Raw genomic sequence first — 25,010 nt, forward strand, 5'->3', positions numbered from 1 at the left:
CTAGATGTGTAAATCACACTTCCTTAACAGTACTTTTTTTAAAAACCAGAAATAGCCATATAATACACAACTTATTGTAAGCAGATACGGATCACATTTGCAGTACAGCTTAAAACAAGCTATGTTCACAGCCATTTAGTTGTCTTCACAGCTGAGCTGCACAGCTACCCTAAAACCTCTTCAATGGGAAGGCGCAGAAGGAGTCCCTTCCTGCATGGTCCACAGTCTTTCCACAGCATTTCAAGCCCAGTGCTTTTCCCCATATTCTAATTAGGCACTAAGTACTAAGGCTTACCTTTGATACACTCTGTAGTTTTTTTTTTTTTACTTGCTATATTCAGTATATAAATTACCATCTTAGGTATTATATTGAAAATTGAGATAATGTTGGGACATCTTTGCTTGTTATCTCATTCAAATCTGATGTTATGTCCTGCTTTCTTTTTCCAACTCCTGAAGTTTTCTTTCTTCCCTCATGTTTTATTGTGGTAAAACATATATGACATAAAATTTGCCATTTTTCACCATTTTTAAGTGTACAATTCATGGGGCAATAATCGCATTCACAATAGTTTGCAATATTACCACTCAATTTTTGGATTACACAGAATTATATAAGAAAATCTGTAGCACTTTCTATGTGTTCTGTGCCCTCTTCCTTCTGTAACTCAAGATTCATTAATAATTTATCAGGAAATGGGCAGAAGGAGAGCTGCTTTCCAATTCCAGTTCCTGCTGGGAAATCTGTCAGTCAGGCAAGCAGCTATGGGCTAAAACTGTTTTCATTCCATTTCTCTTGAATAAATAACATTGGCTTATCTCTACTTTTATTTATGTATTTTGGTGAAATATAGAGTGCATAGAACTGAATTGTAAAATGTGTATGTACTGCTTTAAAGACCAAAAAGAAAATGAACACCTGGGTATTCACCCCTGGCTTATGAACTAGAGTATTACCAGGACCACAGAAACCCTTGGGGTCCCCCCATCCCAATCTCTCCCTCCTCGCAGCCTCAAGAAATCACTGCTCAGTTTTGCTTGTCTTACAGCTTTTTATTATTAGTGTCCCACTATATGAACTCTTGCATGAATTTTTCTACTTTTGATTCAAGTCGATGTGTGTAGCTGCAGTTCATTTTCAATGCTGGCTAGTACTCTGTGGAATTATACCACAGTGCATTTATGCATTTTCTGGTGATGTATATTTTGGGTATTTTCTCGTTCTTCTCTACTATTATCTTCAATGCTGCTATGTTAATTTCTGTGTGTGCCTCCTGCAGACATGTACAAGAGTTCCTCTAAGATCAACATTGGGAAATGAATTCCAGGTTATAGGGTAAATTCTTTCTTTCTTCCAATGAAATGATTATTTGATTTTCTTCTTTAATCGGAAACATGGTTAATTATATTAATCAATTTTCTGGTAGTTGACCAGTCTTGCATCTCCGGGTTGAAATCAAACTTGATCATGATTAATTCACTTTTTCATACAATATTGGAATTCGTTTGCTAACATTTTGTTAAGACTTTATTTCATGTCCTATAATTTTTCTTTCTTGTTATTCTTGTCTGGTTTTGGTAAAGTGTTATATTAGTCTCATGAAAAATATTAAGGGATGTTTCTTGTTTTTCTGTTCTCTGGAATCAGTACCATTTGAACTGTGTATTCCTTGAGCTGTGGTAGGTAGGACACGTCCATAAACAGTGTCTGGTGCCTTCTTTGCAGGGATGATTTTAAACTGGTTCACTTCTTTAAAGATAATATGACTAGGCTTCCCTGAGTCCATTTTGAGGCATTCCATTTTTCTAGGACTTTATCTATTTTATGTAAAATTTTCAAAATGTTGGCTATAAAGTTATTCCTGTCTTCTGATGTTTGTTTAAGCTTCACAGCAACGGTAGCTATATTCCTTTTTCATTTGTGATATTTATGCCATCTGCCTGGCTGCCTGCCCCCTTCCTTCTTTCCTTCCTTCCTTCCTTCCTGCCTACCTACCTGTCTGAAGTTGGTCAATTTTATTAACCTTTTCAAAGGACCGGCTACTGGATTCGTTGAACTCTCTCTGTTGAATATTTCCTTTATTTATTTCTTTCTTTCAGATTTCTTTGTTTTATTGGATTCTTTTTCCCCCTACATCTCAAGTTGGAATTTTATCTCATTAATTTTGAATTTTTCATCTTCACTAACATAAGCATTTTCTTCCAAGTACAACTCCAGAGAATCTTTTTTTAAAATTTTTGTTATCATTTAGTTCCAAATGTTTTAAAATTTACATCATGATTTAATTGTTGACTCATGATTTAAAAAAAAAAAAAACTTGGCCATTTTTATAAGTTATTGGAACAGCAACCCATCAGTCTAATGGTGGGTAGGTGAAGGAAAGACACAGCATATATCTTATCTTTCCTTTTACAAGTTGTTTTTCAAGTAGACCAAATACTTGATTAGTAATTTTCTTTCTAGAATTCCAGCCAGCAAATGCAGATCTCTAACAAAATAGTGGGTCTATGCATGATCATCAAACAATATGAAAACCATTATGTGAAGAATTGGTGGAAAACTGTATAATAGGAAAATTAATCTGATGCCTCCTGAAACCACTGATCCTTCTAGTCTAACTATTGAAAATGGAGCAGTCAGTCCTGTGCTTCATTATGTAATGCAGTAGAAGCGCAACCCCACCTCTGAAGTTGTCCTATCCAAAAAAAAAAAAAAAGGATGAGATTCTAATTTAACCATCTACATTAAACCATATTTACTAAAAATAGAAAGGATAAAGGAACAGTTTAAATGTTAAATGATATTAGGAAGCAATCGGGCAAATCTAGAATGTAGGCTAGTCAATAGATAGACTTAAAGGGCCGGTTTTTCCTATAAATAAATACCACAGAAGTGGGGGAAATGAATTGGCATAGAAGAAAATGACACACAGATACCAAAAAAACTGTTTTTTAAATACTTCAATTCCAACATTTTAGTTATTTCAATCAGGAATGTCATTTAGGGGATCTTATCCATATAACACTGCCAGAAACAGAGAAGTACAACTTAACTTTTTAAAGACATAAACAGTATGCTTATCTTTGTACTTTTCTGTCATATTTAATTTTATAAAATTGAGATAGCGTGCATGCCCCTTTAAAAACATGTTAAAACTTGTTTAATACATTGAGTTTTTCTTTTTAAAAAATATATATATTTTTTAGATGTTGATGGACCTTTATTTTATTCATTTATTTATATGTGATGCTGAGGATCAAACCCAGTGCCTCACATATGCTAGGCAAGCACTCTACCACTGAGCCACAAGCCCCCCACTCCCCCCGCCCCAGTACTGAGTTTTTTTTTTTTTTAAGTTATATATGAGACTAACTTATAAATGTATTCTTATCTGAAAAGAATTAATGAAACTTTATTTTGTAATTATAGCTGACTTTTTTAAATAAAGTAATATTTTTGCCAAGGAACAGACCTGCCCCTACTTAAATTTTGATTTTTATGTCTGAGTTTTCTTAAGAGACTACACAATCATACCATTGCCAAAAAAAATTGTCATTGTGCCACAGCAGATTTGTCTGTCTGCCAACAGCATAAACCCTTGGAATTTGTCCTAACATCATTTGACCTGTGTCATTTACCCCTTTTATGAGGACAGATGAAGATTAAAGGAGTAGCATTTGTAAAGTCTGTCAAAACAGTCCCTTTTCCATGGCTGTCTTCTTATGTTTATAATGATGTTCTGGGACAAAAACTCACTGATTTCTCTTTGAATAACAAAGGTAACAAAGGACAATACTGCTAACTTGTCCTTGCTGTTATCTAATTTCCGATTAAAGATTGTGAATGTTTAATTCTTTTGTTTCCTAAATGAAAAGTGAATTCTTTATTGTGGTAAAATACGCATAACATAAAATGTATCATCAGATCTGTTTCTGAGGGTACAGAGGCAGTATGGACGGCCTTCATGCTTTCAAGTGGATTTTTTTTCCCCCAAAGAATTAAGGGAAAATGAAAATCCCCACCTTAATGTATTGCTCAACCCTATGTACAATCCGTTGTCTCATTGCCTAAACTTAGAGACCATTTTTATTTAGTGTTTGTTTTCTGAATAGAAAAGTTGCAGAATTTCAGAGACATCAAACACCAAGGTCTTTCGTCCTTAACTTTTTTCACTTTGCAAATAGGTGTCTTTATGTTTGATTTGAAACAAATAGATGTATAATTTTAAAGACGGAGCTCTTAGAGACCAGACCTGAAGAGCAGTAAGCACTCCACTCATGTTACCCATATGGTTTCTTCAGGCCTTACTTGATGTTTATAAGAAAAGGTCTCTCAGTTAATTAAAAACATTATTCTTTTAGGAGGTAACAAAGGGCAACACTGCTAACTTGTCATTGCTATTACCTAATGAGTATGTTTAATTCTTTTGTTTCTTAAATGAAAAGTTGATTCTTCATTGTGGTAAAATATACGTAGCATAAAGTTTACCGTCAGATCTGTTTCTGAGGGTACAGTCAGAGGCAGTATGGACCTTTGTGCTGTTAGGTACACTACCATACTTCAGGCAGTATGCACCACCATGCAGCTCCAGGATTTTTTCATCTTCCCAAACTGAGGCTCTGTGCCCATTAAACTCGCTCATTTATCTCTCCTCTCAGCTTCCGGAAACCTCCATCCTGTTTTCTGTTTCTATGAATTTGAAAAAAGCTTATTTTTAAGGGCAATAATTTGAGTTGAACTTTTTGTAAAGGGAACAAAGGGGTCTTTTTGGTGGAGCTGTCCTCTGTGACAGGAAGGAACTATGTGATGCTTTCAGGTCAGTATTTATAGATAAAAGAAATAGTGCACAGTCACTGGGGCCACCCACTCACTATGTTTCATGACATCTATTATAGGCAGAGAATTTTTTGTGGGCCTTTCCAAAAGGACAAATCAACGAGGTGCTGAAATCTTGGCTGATACTTTTAAGGTAGGTAAAGGATAATTTATGCCTGGCAGAGTAATTACTTGATAAATATTCATAGACCCATTGAATCAATATGTTATGAGTAATGGTGTTTACATTTCACCAGCATGGCAAAATAAGTCCTAGTATTTGTACATTTGCTAGAAGATTTAAACATTATCAAAATTTGAATTTCTTGATAATTAAGCTTCATTAATTAATGGGAGCAACTGACAAAGTTAGTGTGGCCATCCTCTCTTTTCTTCCAGTATGCAATGATACAAATACCTGGTACATGTTCCTGGAACAATAAATGACACACACACACACACACATTTGGAGATCCAATTGACTTTTATATGAAATGTTACTTTTCTGATGAAAATCAGAGATTGCCTGTACATGGATGCCTACTATGTGCTCGAAACTGGGCTAGGTATTTCACATCTCCTTTCAAGGTCCCTTTCCTGATCCTCAATAGATGGGCTCTCCTGACTGCTTGTGAAGGGATATAATCGCTAATAAGCGCCTCTCCCCATGAGGACATGAGCCACAGTTTGCACAGAGTATCAAAACCACCATCCTATAGTGGTCCACTTTACAGGCCAGAGAGCTGGCAAAGCTCTTGACACAGTCATATCTAGGAGGAAGTTCTGCTTACTTCTCAGAGGTAGTCTTCATTGCCAATTACCCTGCATTACCAAAGCTGTGGGTCACAGTTTTTCTTTCAGATATTTGGGGCCTGACAGCCTTCAAATGAGCAAGCGCAGTTCAGGCAGGATTTAATCAATTTTAGAATTACTCTGCAATACCAAACTGCTTGTTATTCTGTTTGTCTGTGTAGGACTATGCAGTCTCCACAGTCCCTGTAGCCGATGCTTTGCATTTGAAGAGTTTCTGCAGCATGGCTGGGCCTAACCTGATTGCAATCGGGTCTAGTGAAGCTGCACAGAAGGCCCTCAAGGTAAATACAACACAGCGTTTCTCCTTGCAGCAGCAGTGCCTGCTAAAGGGCTTTTCTGGTCATCTGCCAGTTGGGCAGCAATCAGGGCTGGCAGGGAGAGAACCGAGTGGCACCTGTGTGTGATATGTACTGTCGTGATCTGGCATTCATTAGAACCAGGAACACCTAAGTGTAGGAAGAGCTCTTCACTGGTGAAATATGTTTAGTCCCATGCCAGGTTTCCTTGAACAACCAGGATTCAGGATAATAAACACCAAACTCATCACAGTTATACAATCTGAGGATGAGAGGTCCTGCCCCTAGATAGAGCTCCTTGCAACGTTTTCTCTCTTATGTAAGAGAGTTGGTACATAAAGGCTTGTTATATTATTCTTACCCTTCTGTTATGTCTGAACTTTTTCATAATAATCTTTTAGAAGGCTCTGACTCAGAAGTACCTAAAAAGCCTAACTTCTTCATTTGTATTTGAAGTAATTAAATTTTAGGAGAGGAAATGTCCACATTTTTTAGCTGAGACTAACAAAGCCCAGAAAAATTGTGACTGGCCCAGTCACACAGCTAGATCAAGAGTGGAGGTTGTTGATGATAAAGACTTTCTTTTGTCACAGTGCTTTCCAGTTCAAAGACATGTTTCTTCTCTGTAACTTCAACCCAGGGAGATGATCTGAACATCCCACAAAGGCAAAAACTGTCTGTGTAGCTCGTCATTGTGTTACTTCACGTTAGACCCATTGTGGGCCCTAAATAAATACCTGGTGAGTGGATGAATTGATAAATGAGGCAATGTTACCTCATTTTTGCTGATAAGAAAACTAGATTGAGTGCTTTACCCCAGATCAGAAGGCTAGCACTAAGTAGTGGGTTGGGACAGCAGCCCCTTCCTCTAAGGGGGCCCTGCACATCAGTATGCATGACTTATTCAAGCACCAAAAACAGAGACTTCTCTTAGGCAAAGGGAGCAGATCTGTCCTGACTTGCACAATTCATTGGTCTGCCCTTTGGGGTTCTTCCTTTTCTATCTCAGCACTAATATGCCTGGAGCAGCAGGCTGGCAAGCAGTCATTCCCTCAAGCTGAATTTCCCTCTGCATTATCTGCAGCTCTGGCTGGCTCAGCTAGTCAGTCTTTCTCCCTTTTCCTAAACTCTATCTTTGATGGTATTCCTGGAGATTTTAACAACTGTTGCTGAATTATCTGTCTCAAGATTTGGTGTGTACCACGTGTTTTTTTTTTTTTTTTTTCTTTGTCTCCTTAGAGTATGTCTTTTGGTCTGCTTCATCCCGAAAACTGTGTCAACTCTCTGTGTATAAAAATAATGTTATCTTGAAAGAAAGCATTTGATGAATCGTGTCATTCAGGGGATCTAGGAAGATGGTATTTCTTCGGGAGTAACTGTGGTATCTATGGCAGTCAAATTGATCTGCACATGTCTGGAATCGAGTATAAAGGAAGAAGAGGGCTTAAGCTGGTCTCCCATACCATGTCTTTGAGTTCATAACTCCTTTCTGGGTGGACAAATTTAAAAAGTAGCCTCTTCTGCTGTTCTGAGCACTAGGTCCCTGACTCAAACCATGCAACAGGTCCCTAACTCAGAAGGACACTAACTCAAATAGTATGGGGAAACTAACACAGAACAAAATAAGAGATAATATAATATGGCTAATTAACATGATATTATGTGAAATACTCTCTAATTCCTGTTCAAAATTCAGAGGAAAAGGGTGATTCCCTCTGGGCTAGATATTCAGAGAAGTTTCCTGGAGAAAATGAGATTCCATGTGCATCTTAAAGGACAGATGGCATTTGGCAAGATGAGAGTCTTCCATCTTGAGCAAACCAGCCCAACTTGATCAAGGATTTTCTTGTGGACTTCTGAATGGAGAAGGTGAGATCTAAAGAAGTCAGAACTTAAAAGTTAGGAAGACAAGATTAATAGTGTAAAGCAGGAGTCTGGGCACTAACAGTCTCCACATTTCTTCAGAGATGTTAAACCAACATTTCTTTTGCAGGAAAAAACAAACAAACAGAAAGTTGAAGGGGGAAAACCTTGCAGTCAGAAAAGAGGACCACTGATGACCTAGAAAAGAAAGCTAAGGCCTGAGTCCCATTTGTGTCTTAGCAACTCACTCGCATTTCTTCATTCATCCTTCCCTTCCATTGTCAGATTCTCTAAGACCACATCTCTTAAGGACATCCTATGTTGACTTCATAGGCCTTCTTCCTGTGGAGTTCTTATGAGTTAGCATTAATAATGATGTTCATTCTCTACTTGAAACCTGTGTCAGAAGCTATAAATAGTCCTCACAAGCTAGAAAGGCATTCTTTGGAGATTGAATTTTCCATCAGCAAATGTGCTGCCTAAACCATGGGCCTGTGGAGTTGGCAAATGACCACCCACCGTGTTCCTACCATCAAAAACGTCCTTTTACTTTGTATTGAGAGCAGGAGGACAAACTGAATGAGAGAACAATCAGATCTGCCAGAGGGAAGGAACTCAGGTCAGAAATGGGTGGGTTGGTGAAATTCATATTTGAGAACAGTCTGTCTCCTGAATTAGAGCCATCAGTAAAATAAATAATTGGGTAAATCCTACTACTAACATGGAGACATAAATACTGATGTAGACAGAGAAAACATAGGTGGATATAGACACATGTATCATTTACAAATGCAATGTTATTGGTTTATTTCCCCCATTTTTCAGGTCAAAACACTGAGAGCTGATGAAATAAGAATTTTGAATAAGATCTCATGGTTCCAGAATCACATTTCCTGGGCCCTAATTTCTCTTCATCTCAATTGCCCACTCTGTTAGTTAGCTTTCCTTCGCTGTGAAAATTATCTGAGATAAATCAACTTAAAGAGATTTATCTTTTTTGTTTGTTTTTGAGGTGCTGGGGATTGAACCCATGCATGCTAGGCAAAAAGATCTATCTTGCCTGGCCGTGTTTCTTTGGGTCTGGAGTAAAGGAGAACATCATGGTGGGAAATGCACGGCAGAGCATAGCTGCTGACCTCTTGGCAATGGGGAAACAGAGGGAGGGGTCAGGGGTCCCAATGCCCGCTTCCAGGGCATATCCCCCAGTGACCTAACTTTCTTCTACTAGCCCCACCTCTTAAAATGCTACCACCTTTCAATAGCATCATGGCTGAGAACCAAACCTTTGACACGTGGAATTTGTTTTTTAACACAAGGAAGTTTTTGTTTTTGTTTTGGTACTAGGAATTGAATCCAGGAGCACTTAACTACTGAGCCATATCCCCTTTTTAATTTTTTATTTTGAGACAAGGTCTCCTCAAGTTTCTTAGAACCTGCCTAAGTTGCCTAGGCTGGCTTTGAACTTGTGATCCTCCTGCCTCAGCTTCCTGAGTTGCTGGGATTACAGGAATGTGCTACCACAACTGGCTGACACATGAACTTTTGAGGGACAGTTAAGACCCAAACTATAGTACCCATCCCATCTACACATGATCTTTCTGTTGGAAACCCTTTAGAAATTATTTTACCCTGGATTGGTTCTAGTGGAGCTCTCTCTTCTCCTGCCCTCTCTCTCCAGCTCTTCCTTCTCTTCCCACTTTTTACTGGTATCCAGGATTTGACTGGTCTTAGGGAAGGAATGAGTTTTGTCCCAGATGTCTGTTTTTCCTCTTGCAAACCTCGATGTGGACCTTGCCTCTGTAAAAAGCAGTCCTGGCCCTTTAGGCATCTTTTTGAAAGGCAAATTATTTAAACAGAGGTGAATTGTACTTTCCTGTGCTACACACTGAAAGCTTGATTACTTCCCACATCTGTCACTGCACTCCGAGTACCGGTTTCCTTCAGAGTCTGAAAGCAATTTCTTACATATTCATGTAAAGCAGAGAGCCCAAGGGTTTCTGGGTGGTCTTATTGCATTTGAAACACTTTGCAATGGGCTGCAATCTATTCTTGGTTAATGAAGTGGGTTCTTAATGGAGATAGTCATCATACCTGTCTAGGTTGTAGTACATTTAATAGTGTGTGCATTGTGTACTTAAATGAAATCATCCATCTGGGAAGATTTTAGCAACTCTCTGCTAAAAGGCCCAGAACACATTTAATACAGGGTACCAACCTTGCAATGGAGAAAGAAGGACATATTATTATTATAATATTTTACTTTGGTATGGCCAAGATACTGGAAGTTAGATTGATTTGATCCAATTCTTAAAGACATTTAACATCAAATCTGATCCCAGAAATGTTATTTAATCAAAATTTGTCTTTAGAGCAACCTGTTCATTCTATAGATTTCTCCTTCATTTTCCATCATTTCCTTCATGCCCCTGGACAACTGCCACCTTCATCTTACCCCTCTACCTATAAAAAGGAATAAAGTAAGATTTATACACAGGCATCAGAGCCACTGGCCACCTTCCAGAAGAAATGTCTGTCTTCTCAAAGATGAGCCCTCACTGCACCACAGCTGGCACTGCTGTTCTCAAACACAACCTGAGCAACACAAGTCAACCTCCAAAGAATACACAGTGTAATTTATTCATATAAAGTTAAATAACAGGCAAAACTATTCTACACTGTTAGCTGTCAGAGTAGTGGTTACTTTAAGAGAGGGAGAGACGGAGTCATGGTCCCGAAGGTCATTTTGTATGTTGGACTTTAATTTTTGAAAACTTTATGAAAAATACATCTATTGTTGGAAGTGGGTTATAGCTGACTTAGAGAAATAATTCCCTAATAGTGAAATCTACCTCTCAAACCCCTGCTTTTTTCTTCTGCATAATGCCTGTCTTTTCTAAGGGCTAGCCTATTTTAATTTCTTTTTCTTTTTTTCTTTTTCTTTTTTTTTTTTTTTTTTTTTTTTGGTGGTAGTTCTGGGGATTGAACCCAGGGCCTTATGCCTGTGAGGCAAGCAATCTACCAACTGAGCTATATCCCCAGCCCTTAAATTTTTTTTTTTTAATTAAAGAAAAAAGAAAGACATTATAAGAGTAAATTCATACCGTACATACCGTACCTCACCCCATTCTTTTTTTTAGATCCTGTATAAAATCAATTGCCTTCCTTTCCAAGAACCTGGATTAATTACATGCTCTCTGTCAGAGGAGGACAGATTGTGATATCTGCCCTCAGGAGGGACTCACAGTAGTTTTCAGTAATGATTTTTAACTCAATCTCCTTGGCAGCATTCAGTCCTCCAGGCATCTTGGGATGAGGGGAGGAAGATTGAAGGAGGTGGGAGGGAAGAGAAGGAGTGGGGCTGGGGGCAGGGAGCAGGAAGACAAAGTGGTCACCTTTTGCTAAAACTCCTGAAACGAATCAGATGAGGAAGCTGCTGCCCAGCCTCAGGGACTGCAGCACTGACGTGCAGGGACTCTGCCATCTGCTGGCTGGGTAGCAGGAGGAGCAGTCTCATCTTCCTAACCCTGTGCAAGAGACTGTTTTCTCCTTTGGGCATCTACAGTTTGGTTTAGTGCTTTTCTTTCTTCTTTTCTTTCTTTCTCTCTCTTATTAATAATTACGTTCCTTTGTATCAATGAATTATTGTTTTAAAATAGAATTTTGAGATCACCACTCTACTTTTTCATGTCTTTGTCATGTAAATGGAGCTGAAATACAGTAAGTGGAATTCCAATAGGCTTGTAATTTTAAATTAAAATGCCCACAATGCATCTGGATGGAAATGTCTTTTAGGTTTTTGATCTACTTCCTGAAATAACTGACTGCATTTGTAAGATTCCTTGAATGAGGACAAGAACTGCTTTGCAGCTAATTTAAATTGCATAGCACACAGCCTGTTTTTCCTTTGAATGACTAACTACATAATAGAGATCACTCAGACAGTATTTCCTCTTGTTTTGACTCAGCTTCAGCATTGATTTTTATGTCCAAAAATGTCCATGTTATTTTATGGATCGTCATATAAAAAAATGAAGATGGAAAACCCCTTAATGTGTTTGGATTTTGCATGCTTTTATTGCCTGGAATTTCCTTTAATGACGATGAGAACAGCAACAGTAAAACTCAAAAGACAGAATGAGAATTAACTAGTATCAATAGGGTGATTGAAATGGAAGAATAAAGATTTTGCACTTTTAGTTGTTGTCTCAGGGAATCCTAATATGTAGCCAAGAGACTTTGGATCTCTACCCTGAATGGCATACGACAGTCCCGCTGTAGGTTTAATTTGGTCTTACTTAATCTTGTTATCTGGTTGTCTTTTTCAGTTTTATGTATCAGACCCACAAAACAATATTTTTAAAATGTATCATGCCTGTATTAAGAAATTGAAACACAAAGCCAAATAACCGATGAATTTATACCAGCTGCTTATGCTCCTCTTCCTGGCAGCACTTGCCTTATCTGACAATATTCCCAGAGCTGTATGCCAAAAAGGCTGGGGTGGCCAAAATAAAATGCTTTGGCATGATAAGACAATAAATAATTTGAAGTTGTAAGACCAAAACAGCCATGCAGGGTTTTAGCATTAGTCCCAAGACAGGAAGAAGGCAAAATTGGCCAACTAGGAGAAAGGGAATAAAAATAAACCTTTTTCTCCCTTTTGGGACTTTCAAGAAAATGTCAGAGGAAAAAAAGAAAGAAGTTATGTTCAAAGTGCTTTTGTCCATTACCCAATGGAACATCAAAAAGTGCTCAGCTGCCTCTATGGGATATTTTGAGGGGGAATTCAAGTATTCATGGAATGGCAGAGAAAATGGCCTTACAAGGAACTTTGCAATCTAAGACCTTTACTTACAAAAGACAAAGTCTGTAAGTGAACTCATACTAGTGGTTCCTAGTGAGAGGAGTGGTTCAGAATCATCTGAGAGGCTTTCTGAAAACATGCCTTTGGCCTATCTCAGAAAATTCTGGTGTGCTGAGTTTGGGAGAGAGTTCAGACATCCACAATTTTTAAAAGCTCCAAGAGGTGATTCTGATGCACAGGCCAAGTTAAGAGCCACTGCCTTCAAGGATACTTGTAACTTCCAAAAGCCCCTAGCCTAGAATCCCAAATAATTAACATATGAAGAGGTCAACCTTATGTAATATAGTTGTAAAATAACATATTCTGGTTTATCAGTGAAAGTAAAGTGAGTGTCCAGTTAAAGCCATAGAAAACTAGGAACTCCTGACCATTTTTGCTGCCTGAAATTCAACATTATATACACTTGAAATGTAATACCTAACTGGGTAATAATTTGTATATCATCATTCAATCCTTTTTATGCTAAAATTCTTTATTAAAATATTCCAAGTTATCAAAAATCACTAATGTCATTATTTTCTGGAAACAGGAAACTTGAATGCAACCCATGTTACTGTACCCCTTCTCCCAATACACATATACACACGCAGAAAAGCCTAATAGAACCTGACCTTAATGTCTGAAGATTTGTGCCAGAAAGAAAAAGGAAAGTTAAACTGTATGCCATTCTGATACTACAGAAGAATTTGCTTTTTAAATAACCGTATGTTGATTCTACTAAAGAAACATTTGTTCACTGGGCCAAAAGGGCTATGAGGGCAAAGCAGGGCACTTAGAATCAAAATTCATGGATTGTCATTCTGGCTCAGCCTCCAGCTCTCCCTGTGTAACCCCATGTCCTGTACTCAGTCTATTCTTAAAAAGAAAAAAAAAAAAATGAATCAGCCTCACTAGGAAATGAGAGCATTATTCTTTCCTACTGGAAATTTCAATCAAGGTGCAGGACAATGACTTAAACATGGAAGTGTGCAACTCTGTGTCAAAATGTAGCATCCATATAATCACAATGTGCTCACAATGAGAATTCTTCCAAAGACAATTCACTGTAGACTCTGCTACTGCAGTATTCTTTCAGTGGCTGTTAGTGAGGGAGGACTTTTGCTTAGCAACATCTTTATGCCTGTCTCAGGGTAAAACAACACAGAAGACTTAAGTATTATTCCATCTGAAGTTCACTGTGGCACAGGGTAATTGCCTAATGACTGGCTCTTCATCTTGGTGAAGGTTCTGGGAGGTCTGAGGAGGGAGTGATCACAGGAGGCCAGAGTCAAAGGTCGAACATAAGCCACAGACTGGCCCAAAGGAAAAGTGATCATTACAAACAGGACAACCTGGAGGATTGTCTGTTTATACTCAAAAGACAGTGGCTATAATGGGGCCTGTGACAAGGAAAGAAAGAGAAGGTCTAACTTAAAAGTTTGGACTGGTCCAACTTGTACCTTGGCAAAAGGACTTGGAGTTTTCTAATCTGTGGGCTGTGGCAGCCACAAAAGTTTTTAGCAGAAGAGTAAAAGCTGACCATGGTCTTTCAGAAAGGCACTATGCTGTAATGATTTATCAAGAATAAAGATTAGGAGTAATGAAACTAGTTGGATGCCACAGCATTGTCCAGGAATAAGTGAGAGGAGGGTCTGGACTAGGAGAGTAGCTGTGAAAATGGAAAGGACAGTGCAGAAGGTGAGTCCATTTAGAGGAGGAGTAGAACCTTGGGACTGGTGGACTTTGAGGGGAAGAAGGGGGATCAGCTCAACCTGGCAGATAATTACAGAACGGCTGCTCTGTGCCAGGCACTGTGGTAGGCCTACTGGGGTAGCCCCTGGCTGTTCAGTTAGCAAAATGAGTTCAAAAACATCTACCAGAAGAAAGTTCCTTTGAGAGGATTTCTGGAAAAGAATTAAGACCCTCCAAGGCACCACGAACTCAGTTTTCCCCATCTTCTGCAAAGAAACAAACCCCCGAGAATTGGTGGGCAAAAAGCATGTTGCTCGATTTCACTGACCTAGATTCACGTTTTGGGAACTGAGTGATACTCAAACACGTCCAACTAACTGCAGCCCTGGTAGAAATCCAGTGTCTGTGCTTGTGAGACACAAGTAGGGTTGGCTTCCATGTCAGTTTCCATTGGCAGCAGTGGAATCAATGTTCATCCAAACTCAGAGTCTGTCCTTTACTCTTTTCCATTTATTTGTCTTTATCTACTCACACTCAAAGCCCACCCCCCCAAAAAAAAATCACTTTAATAACATTTGCATATCTGCCATCTCCAGCAGTGTCAGATTTTTTTCTTGGCTGAATTGATTTGGCAAAAGATCGCAAAACAAAACAAAACACCCAGAATGGTTCCTGTCTCAGGGGCTGAACTTGTACCTCACAGCATGACCCCTGTGACACTCTCAACCATGCCAACACCAGTGCCATTGCTGTTGAAAGGATTAGGAAAAGTGTCAGTTGAGCTGGAAGGAGGAAGGTTTTGAGTTTTGGGTTACTGTTTCTCTGTGGAAATCACATGTTTGAAATGCCTTAGGCGTTGATGAGTATCCTATTCCTTGGCTGAAGGTTAATTAAGCATACGGTAAAACAGAGACACTAAATTTGAAGTGTCATTTTAACCATGAATTCTTTACCAGCCTCTGGGGAGAACATCCCCACTACCTGACACCATCCTAAGACCATCTGATGTGCAAGAGAAACAGATGAAAAGTAAATTTGCTACCATACTTCTGTAAAACCATCACACAAGTATTACCCTGCCCTTAAGGATCACTTCTTATCCCTCCTTGTTTTCATCTTTTCAAATGTTATATCAGCCCAGAAGTCTTTAAGAATATTTGTAAACTTTATTTTTCATTAAGGATCCCTGGATAGTCGTAGTGCCACTTTGGGGTCCCTGTATTAGTCATAACACTTTTTGTCTGTAGATGTAAATGGTACCTTTGTAAATAGCTGACAGCAGTCATTTCCTTTTATCTCTTTCTGAAGTAGAAACAAGTTCAAAACTGTGACCACATACTCAGAGGTGACTCACAGCTACAGAGTTCAAAAAACAACAACAACAACAACAACAAAAAAAAAAAAAACAGAAGCTTAATCAATTATATATTGTGTGTTTTCTAATCATTTATTTTTTTATCCACACCCTGGCAAGTGATAAGAACTAAATATAGGTCAGCTATTAGTAGTTGTATTATCAGTAACAATAATAATACTTTTTAGGTGTGAAGATAATGCTAATTTAATTTTGAATTAATCTGTTAGTGGTTCTCAAATTTAATAAATCTAAGAATTATACACAGTATGCATTTAAAATGCACATCAGAGTTCACCATGAGAAATTTTGATTTAGCAAGACTGATGCAGGTAATCCATAGACCACACTGTGGGAAGCTCTGACTCTCATAACTCACCAGACATCACCAGTTTCTATGTTGGTGTTTGAGGACAAGGGGAGAAATTCATTTTTAAAGTAAGTTGCTATATCTTTAAAAAGAGATTACCACCTAAAACCATTCAGAATAATGTCATGTTGGGTAAAATCACTGGCACATTAGAGCATTAGCTCTCACATGAAGGAAAACCATGTATCACTCCCCAAGATTTCAAAATGCAAATGCTTAAGAAGTGGTAACTTCTATCAAAAATGCTGTGTCTTTTTAGGGGGTATGCTTCCGTAATGAAAGCTTTTTATCATGTTTTTCATATAGTATCTTTCTCTCACTAACATTTGAGCATTACAATAAATGTCTCTGCAGTGAGTTTTTTAAAAAATATATTTTAGGTGTAGATGTACATAATATCTTTATTTGATTCACTTATTTATTTTTATGTGGTGCTGGGGATCAAACCCAGGACCTCACCTGTGTGAGACAAGTGTTCTACCCCTGAGCTACAACCTCAACCCCTCTGCCCTGAGTTTTTACTGCACTAACTCTCATTAGGCATCTAACCCTCAGACTTGAATAGAAAAGTCTGCCTTCCTGCCCAGCTTTGAAACCTTGTGGCTTGAAAACAAACATGATACTAAGCTCTTCAATTAGGAATAGTGGAAGGAGAAGGAAACCCAGATCTCTTTTTGGATAAGAGGTTTGTCTGGCTACATCTCTGAAGTTTGTTAGGAAGAATTTGAGAAGGGTTTCTGGAGAGTACCCTAAGCTGATTAAAGTCAAAGATTCAGTAACCAGCACTGACTACACAGAAGGATATGGCAGGAGTGCCAACTGGCAGCCCTTCTGTGCCTCACTGAATGTTCACTTCTAAGTAAGTGTGTCTTATGGGGAATTGCATCAGGAGACTTTAGGGAGAATTGAAGAGTTGTTGAAATGTTGAAATGCCCTGCTAAAAGATTATTCATTCACTTAATATTCAACAGATATGGATTATGCATCTACCACATGCCAAGCACTACTACAAATTCCTGCACAAGAGACAGTCATAAGACTGTGCCCCCCTGAGAGGCACATCATCGCTTCTAGGAAGACTTAGATACCTTGATTCAACTAAACTCAAACAGTATGTTTGAGAAGGGCAAAGGTCAAAATATGTTTAGTGGGAAGCTGGGGGGTGTAGCTCAGTGGTAGAGTGCATGCTTTGCTTGTACAAGGTCCTGGGTTCCATCCCCACCACTGAAAAGAGGAGAGAAAAAAAGAAGAAAAGAAAAAATATTACTTTCCGAGTCAGGTGACGACAGTCAGCTAGTTGCTTTCTCTAACATCCATTCCACCCTTCCCCCTGATTAACCAAGCTGTGAGTATTAAATGTACACGTTTTCACTTGAAATAAAATCCATATTTCCCCAGCATCTGAATTTCTTTCAGAAAGAAATACTGATATTTGGGCCCCACTCCAGACCAAGTAAGTGAAAAATCTCTGTGGTTGGGGCACAGGCATGTGTATTTTTTAAAAGCTCCCCAGATGATTCTGCTGTACGGCCAGGACTGGAAACCACTGGCCTAAGCCACCCCACAAAGCATGGAATAGAGGGGCAGGGAAGGGAGGAGTTGACACTGTTCCTCCCTGGCCCACTTAAACTCTCCACCAAACCAGGACCAACAGAAAAAGCCTCAGTGAGTCACAGACCTGGGATCCAGGCCTGACTCTGTAGTGATTTGAGTTATTCCTTAATTTCTTCATCACATTGATCCTCTCTGAAAGGGAAGTGGGCTTGGTAATTTTCAAATTCCTGCACAGTTCTCAAATGTATGATTCTAAGTTTTCTACACAATGATGTCACTTGTGTGGGTGTTCAGAGTACCTTATCAGCATTTACCATCTAACACTAATAAAGGCCGTGTCCAAAAAAGAAATGAAGATTTCTCCTCCCCATTTCAGGGATGTAAACTTGGAATGTAGAGATCCCAGGTAGCTCCCCACCGCATGGGGAGGCAGCATGGAGATGGGTCCACAGCCTGCTTTCTTCACTAGCCCTGGTTTGGTTGTGGTAATTTGTGGGGAATTTTTGTCTCTTATAAAAGATATGTGGGGACAACAGCTGTTTTATTAAACACCAATGTATTTCCAGTCAGGCATTTTATTAGTTCAGAGTAGGAAAAGAAGAGTGAACAGTATCCTTATTTGAAAGTTTGATTTCATATTCCCTCCCCTTCCCTCTCTCCCTTCCTCCCTATCTGTCTCTCTCCTTTTTTTTCTGTTTCCTGTGAATATGTGCTCTTTCCTAAAATATGACTAGATTTGAAGGCTTTCTCCAAAAATCATGGTTCTCGATAGAGACAACTCTGTCCCGGGGCCATTGGACTACATCTGGAGACATTTTTAGTTGTCACAACATCTGGGGGCGGGGAGTGTCAGGAGGATGCCACTGGCATGCAGTGGGCAGAGGCCAGGGAGATAAACATCTACAGTGAACAGGACAGCCCCGTCAACAAACACTTGTCCAGGCCAAATGTCAATAGTGCTGAGGTGAAGAAACCCCATCCTAAAGTATGAATGTACTTGGTCAACCTTGTTTCGCAGAAATCTCAGTTTCTGAGCAAATTGCAGTTCCATTGCTTAATCCTAATGCCTTTAGGGACAAAAATGGCTCTCCAACATCAAGCAGCCCATGCCAGCAGGAGTGTTTTCCAGTAGCATGGAATCAAGTAGCTATAAAAAAAAATTAAAAATGAAATGAGACCATCCTTTGAGAGAAGTGAGTTTGGAGCCTCTGCACTGGGGTGTTCAGATTCCTTCACTGACGAATTCAGTAGAGGTCACAGATTTTGTTTTGCATATGCATGTGTGTGAGAAAAGGTCTGAAGGATTGATATCAAACTACTGTAATGGTTTGACATGAGGTATCCCCCCAAATCTCCTGTTAATACAGAAATATTCAGAGGTAAAATGATTAATTTTTAAGAGCTGTAACCTAATCCTAGTTTAAATGCACCGACTGAGTGGTAACCATAGACAGGTAAGGCATGCACCCTGGAAAGCTCCTCCCTCTTCTCTCTGCTTCCTAACTGCACCACGAGCTGAGCAGCTTTCCCCTGCTGGGCCCCTCTCCCACGACATGCTGCCTCTCTTTGGACCCACAGCAATGCAGTCAGCCATCTGTGGACTGAGACCTCTGAAACTGTGAGCCCCAAATAAAATTTTCCTCCTCTAAGTTGTTTTTATATCAGGTATTATAGTTACAGCAAAGTAAAGCTGACTAAAACACCTACCCACAGGAAAAGGAGAAGGAGAAGAAGAGAAAGGATGTGGTGGGGAGAAAACAGGACTTTTAACTTTTTTTTTAAGAGTTAGCTTTATTGAAATATAATTTCTACACAATAAAATTCACAAATTTTAAATGTAAAATTTGATGTTTTGACAAATGAATGCAGTTGTGTAAACTCCAGTAGTATGTTAACTTTTCATATTTGAATCTTTTATTGGACGCCTGTGTTTTGTGATAATTTTACAATTAAAAACATTTTAGAAAAACTGTTTGAGATTATTACCTCATTTTGCAAAAGTGGCTTACAAAATATAGGAAAAATAACAAGTAAAAAATAGAAGGGAAAGATGATGTAAAAGTAGAAACAAGAGAAACCATGAATCTTCACTTCAGTTTTTACCCATAAAACAATTGGACTTTAAGCTCTGTCGGGGTGAAAGGGAAGCCCACGTCATCTTTTCTTGTCTAGAATGTCAATGAATCTAGGCTCCTAGAGAGTAAATACAATTTTCCACTCTACCTCCCAAGTGTTTGTGATTCCTTATTCCATTAGTGTATTTCATAAATTTACAGAAAATTAATCCCCAAATATTGTCTGCCTATAAGGAAACAAAAGTTCCCTAAACCAAACTTTAAAGTTAAAGTTATCTACAGCATTGATGAAGAATGGAGTGTTGACTTAGAGTAACTTTCTATGACAGGCTAATTTACACTGACGTCCAGGAACCAAGTCTTATAAAACTGTGCAATCTCAGGAATAGGGCAATGGTTTGCAAGTGCCATCTTCCTTGATTGCCAAATTTTGAGGAATTTTGTAGGCTGGCTATTAAACACAGTCATTATTAAAGAGTAAAATTTGCACACTTGCAATTAAATAAATTATATTAAAAGCAAAGGTAATGAATACTTAAAACTTATCACTTCCTAAATACATTCCTATATTTTACCATTATCTGCACTCTTGTGGTATTTTCATGGCAATAACATTATGTAATAGGCATTCAAAGATGTCACTGTTGTCACTCAAAATTGACCACAGTGGGAGTATTTATACCATTGGAATCAGTAAATGCAACAAATCAGGAGTTCACTTATGAATTGTCTGAACATCAGAATATTTAAATTGATGAAGAAAATTTGAATAATGCAGGTTTAATTTAAAAGTGTGTTTAGCTAGGCATGGTGGCACATGCCTGTAGTCCACGTACTCAGGAAACTGGGTGGGAGGGGTGAATTATTTGAGCACTTGAGTTTGAGGTCCACCTGAGCAACATAGCAAGACCCCATATCAAAAAAGAAAAATCTTTAAAATGTATTATGTATTTAGCCACTACAGTGAGGGAGAAATGATGAAATATTTTTTCCAGTATTCAAAAACTATTATGCAATTCATCAAAGAAGTCACTCCCATCATTGCCAAACAAATGAAATTCCAATAAATGTCCTCATTGTTTCATTTGCCTTACTCATTAGTATAAACAAAAATATCAGGGGCTAGGGTTGTGGCTCAGTGGTAGAGTGCTTGCCTAGCACGTGCAAGGCCCTGGGTTCAATCCTCAGCACCATAAAAATAAATAAATAAAATAAAGGTATTATGTCCATCTACAACTAAAACAAATGTTAAAAAAAAATATCAACCAACAGCTATGCTAAGACTACACTGATTTGTCAACTGCAACTATAGGTTGGCCTTAGATACACAATCTCTGCAAAAACCAACAAAAGCATTCCATGAGAATCAATTAGCAAAATAAAATTTCCAGTAATTATTGGACATTTTATTTTATATGTAAATTATATGCAGCCAATTTTTTTATCAGTAAAATGTATAATAAACTCATGTGGGTATAGTATATTTTGCATACATTTTCCCCAATTTAATTAAATATACTACTGACTGGAGTTGAAGATCTTAGGTACTGAACAAGAGCTAAAAACCTTTTTTCCTAATTACTGGGCCTAAGAATGCAATTAGGTAGAGTTATTTAGTTGGGAGTCCCAGTGATGATTTTCTTCACTCTGTTCCAGGAAAAAAGAGAGAGAGAGAGAGACAGAGACAGAGACAGAGACAGAGAGAAAGAAAGAAAGAAATCGCTATTCTGTGGGCACAAACACTTCCCTAACCCCTAGGAAACCCTTTCAAGAATGGCCAAGCAGACTGGACAGAGGACTTTAGATAAATGAGAGCAAAGCAATCATAATTATTGGAAAATTAAAACATGTTTAATGCTTTCCCTATGATGAGATAACCGAGGAATAATTTGTCCATACAGAGAATAAGGATCAATCCACCAGTTACAAGGTGTCAGGACTGGTCCTGGGCAGCATTGTAAAATTGTGCATGTTTGGCCATTTCTCATCTTCCACCTTGGAGTTGCCTACCCCCTGCTGCTTTAGAGGCCATAATCCCTCTTCACTCACTGTCTTTTTCCATTTCAAATTCTTTACTCTTCTTTCATTTACTTTAAAAAAAAAAAAAAAAAAAAAAGGACTAGTTCTAAGGAAATCAAGTCATGTAGTCCAGTAGCAAACTCAGATGGCTTCAGGGGGCGGGGGCCAGAGATTCTCTGTCTAAAATGCATTCACATGCAAACTTTCAAAATTACATGCATATTAAATTCTATCTTTAGGGAAAATGAGTTCATAAGATGCCAGTGAATGAGTTGAGTCTAGTCTTTCAAGATGACAGGGTGGTAGTTTGATGGGAGAGAAGAAAAGTGGGAATTTCAAGGCAGATACACCTTGGCTTGAATTCTAGATTCACTGTCTTAATTAATGTGCAGCCTTGGGCTAATTACTGAATTTTTCTGAACTTTGGTTTTCTCCTCAGTAAAAATGGAGATTATGCCACCTAATATGCAAGGTTGCTATGGGAAATGAAGGAAGAATAGCTGAATTAATGTATCAATAAATAGAAGTTGAATGTTCCAATTGTTCCTTGCTGTCAAAGGACCCAAGGGAACTTTAAAAGTTCCCATATCCAAAAGAATTAATTTCTGATTGTAGGACGTAAAGTGCCAAAGGGTGTGGTGGTGCAGGTGTCTGAGGAAGCACAGCCAGGGCACAGCCACGTGGGCAGCCCTCTGCTGTACTTACTTGCAAGACATAAGATGATGGGAAGCATAGGCAAGAGTTAAGAAAGGAAGGTAGGCTCCCAGGTTTCACATTTTGAAAGGGAAGCTACAGTTTGAATTTCCCTCCTCTCCATTCTTGAAATAAAACACTATTCAGGGCTGTCACTCACCCCAGAAAGTTTTCCCCTTGTTCCTCCAGCCCATTCCCTGCTTTCCAGCCCCCCAACAGAACTCAGAGTGGTCTGCTTAGGGAGCAGGAGGTTTTCCCAGCCTCCCATAGAGGCCGCTGTTTTGGAGGCCCCATCTCAGAAATGGTTCACATGACTTGTGGTTATAGTTTGAACAACATAAAATTCTTTCCTCCACATATTTGTGTGGTCCATATGATCTTAGCAAAAGCAGCAGCAGCAAATATGAGAGGCAATTCATCAAGAAAAGGGCAGCTGTCTTTGAAGGGACTATTTGGCATTGAAATTATTCTACACAGCTGGGCCTGATGGTGCACACCTGTAATCCCAATGGCTCAGGATACTGAGGCAGGAGAATCACAAGTTCAAAGCCAGCCTCAGCAATTTAGTGAGGCCCCTAAGCAACTTAGTGAGACCCAGTCTCAAAATAAAAAATAAAGGGCTGGGATGTGCCTGAGTGGTTGAGTGCCCCTGGGTTAAATCTCCACTGCCAAAAAAGAAAGAAAGAGAGAGAGGGAGGGAGGGAGGAAGAAGGTAAGGAAGGAGGGAAGGATGGAAGAGAGGAAGGAAATTCTGCACAGACTTAGCCATGAAGAGCCATGTAACCTCATTCTTAGAATCTGTACAGCTCATCAATGCAAAGAGGAGGTTTAAAAGAACATCTCAGGCTGTATTCATTTTAAGCTCATCTGTCAAAGATTATAAAACATGAAATATAATAGCGATTCTAGAGCATTATCTATAGTTAATCCTTTAAATGGATTGCCAGAGCTTGATGCCTGTTATAATATCAGGCTCTCAATAGACTTGAAGCATGATAAATAAATGAATGAATGATCTTACATATTCAGTAGCAATGAAGTGTTGATTGTGCATTATATGCCTCAATAGACTTTATAGTTAGTTGCTTTTAATGTTGATTTCATTTTGATATGTTAAGATGGGTTCACATGAACATATCAGAGGAAGATCAATTATGAGTGATCCAAAAATGTGCTTTGAATATTTCCTAAATATCTCTAAATAGCATATTGACCAATTAAGTCCTAAATTCTTCCATCAAACCACGAAGCCAGGATTATATTATATATGGTTTCTCAAAGAAAGCATGAGTAAGAAGCAGAGGAATGAAGCTGCCTTCCAGTTCTTTGAATGAAAAAATTCCCAGAAATGTTGGGAACTGCCGGAAATGCCTGGTTGTTAATGCAACTAGCCATGCAGATTCTCTTGTGCTGAAAGCCAGAGAGTTCCCACTCTTATTTTGTGACAGCTCCACTCTGGGGAGCAAGGCCAGTACCAGCAGCTGTGTAACAGACCATGAGGATGACGCGGCCAAGATGATTCTTGGGGCCATTTCCTCTCTACTGCTGGGCTGCGTGCCTTCTTCATTAAGGAAGTGTCTATGACACAAGTAACGTTGACTTTTTTTTTTTTTTAACAACCAGCATACCTTTCACGTGCTGGTCCTGCCTTAAATTATAGATCTTCATCTCCCAATTTAAATTACCTTAGCATCTCTTTCTTTTTCTCACCTCATGCCACCACAGTACCTAGCCCAAAGGGGCCCTCCATAAATGATTGTTGAATGAACTGAACGCCAATTGTATCTAACCCCAGAGGTAGTCTCTCCAATTTTATTTACACAATCAGAAAATGCATTTGAAATAGCAACTCAACTTCTCAAATCTTTCCCCCCAATTTAGTAAAACTTATATAGAATTTTCAGAATTGAGTCTGAGGCCTCTCAGGGTATAGAGTGATCCGCTCTCTGGGAGAGGAATGTGTGTGACGTGTAGAGGTTTTCAGTGCTCTCTGCTTTCCGTTCTGGCCAGGGGCTCAGGGGAAAGCAGGAAATACAGTCCCTGGGGTTAAAGGAACACTTTACATAGTGCTCTGGAACAATCACACCTCCTCCACACTTTTTAAAGGGAAAAAAAAAAAAGGAACACGGAACTAAACAGCCCAACAGCTACATTCTCAGGATATTTGACATGATGCTCATCTTTTCACAAAGGCTCTGTGCATCCACGGAGGGGAAATGAGCCTGTTGTCCACCTCACCACTGCGGAGGCCTCAGAAGCCTGGGTTCTTTGAGGCGCCACCCTGTGAGCCTGCAGTGTGAGTGCATCCTCACTGTGCCCATTCACACCCCACAGGGGTTGTTGGAGATGCAGTCACCCCCACACAGTCTTTCTCACACATCCCCATGGATGGCGAGGGCCCTGCGTTATATGTGTACAAGTACCTCCTGGACCCAGCTATAAATAAATGGCCCACTGTCTTATTCGGACAATAATAATAACATGTAAGAAAGGAAAATGTTCATCCTGACAGAAAAAAGGAAACATGTTCATCGCCCCAAAAGACAGAAATTCTGTATTTATAAAAAAAAAAAAACTTTTCCATGAAAAATAGGAAAGTATTTCTCGTTTAGTATCTACAGT

At 38.9% G+C, this 25,010-nt stretch overlaps 1 protein-coding gene across 1 annotated transcript in view; it reads left to right on the forward strand.

Moving 5' to 3' along the window:
- Nucleotides 1–25,010, forward strand: part of Ddah1 (dimethylarginine dimethylaminohydrolase 1) — a 135,801-nt gene that overhangs the window by 98,053 nt on the left and 12,738 nt on the right. The window contains exons 3-4 of the mRNA XM_076862222.1: nt 4,897–4,970; nt 5,791–5,910. Of these exons, the coding sequence (XP_076718337.1) occupies nt 4,897–4,970; nt 5,791–5,910 (194 nt within the window). The remainder of the gene's footprint in view (nt 1–4,896; nt 4,971–5,790; nt 5,911–25,010) is intronic.

Source organism: Callospermophilus lateralis, chromosome 7, assembly GCF_048772815.1.
Source record: "Callospermophilus lateralis isolate mCalLat2 chromosome 7, mCalLat2.hap1, whole genome shotgun sequence".
NCBI classification, from domain to species: Eukaryota; Metazoa; Chordata; class Mammalia; order Rodentia; family Sciuridae; genus Callospermophilus; species Callospermophilus lateralis.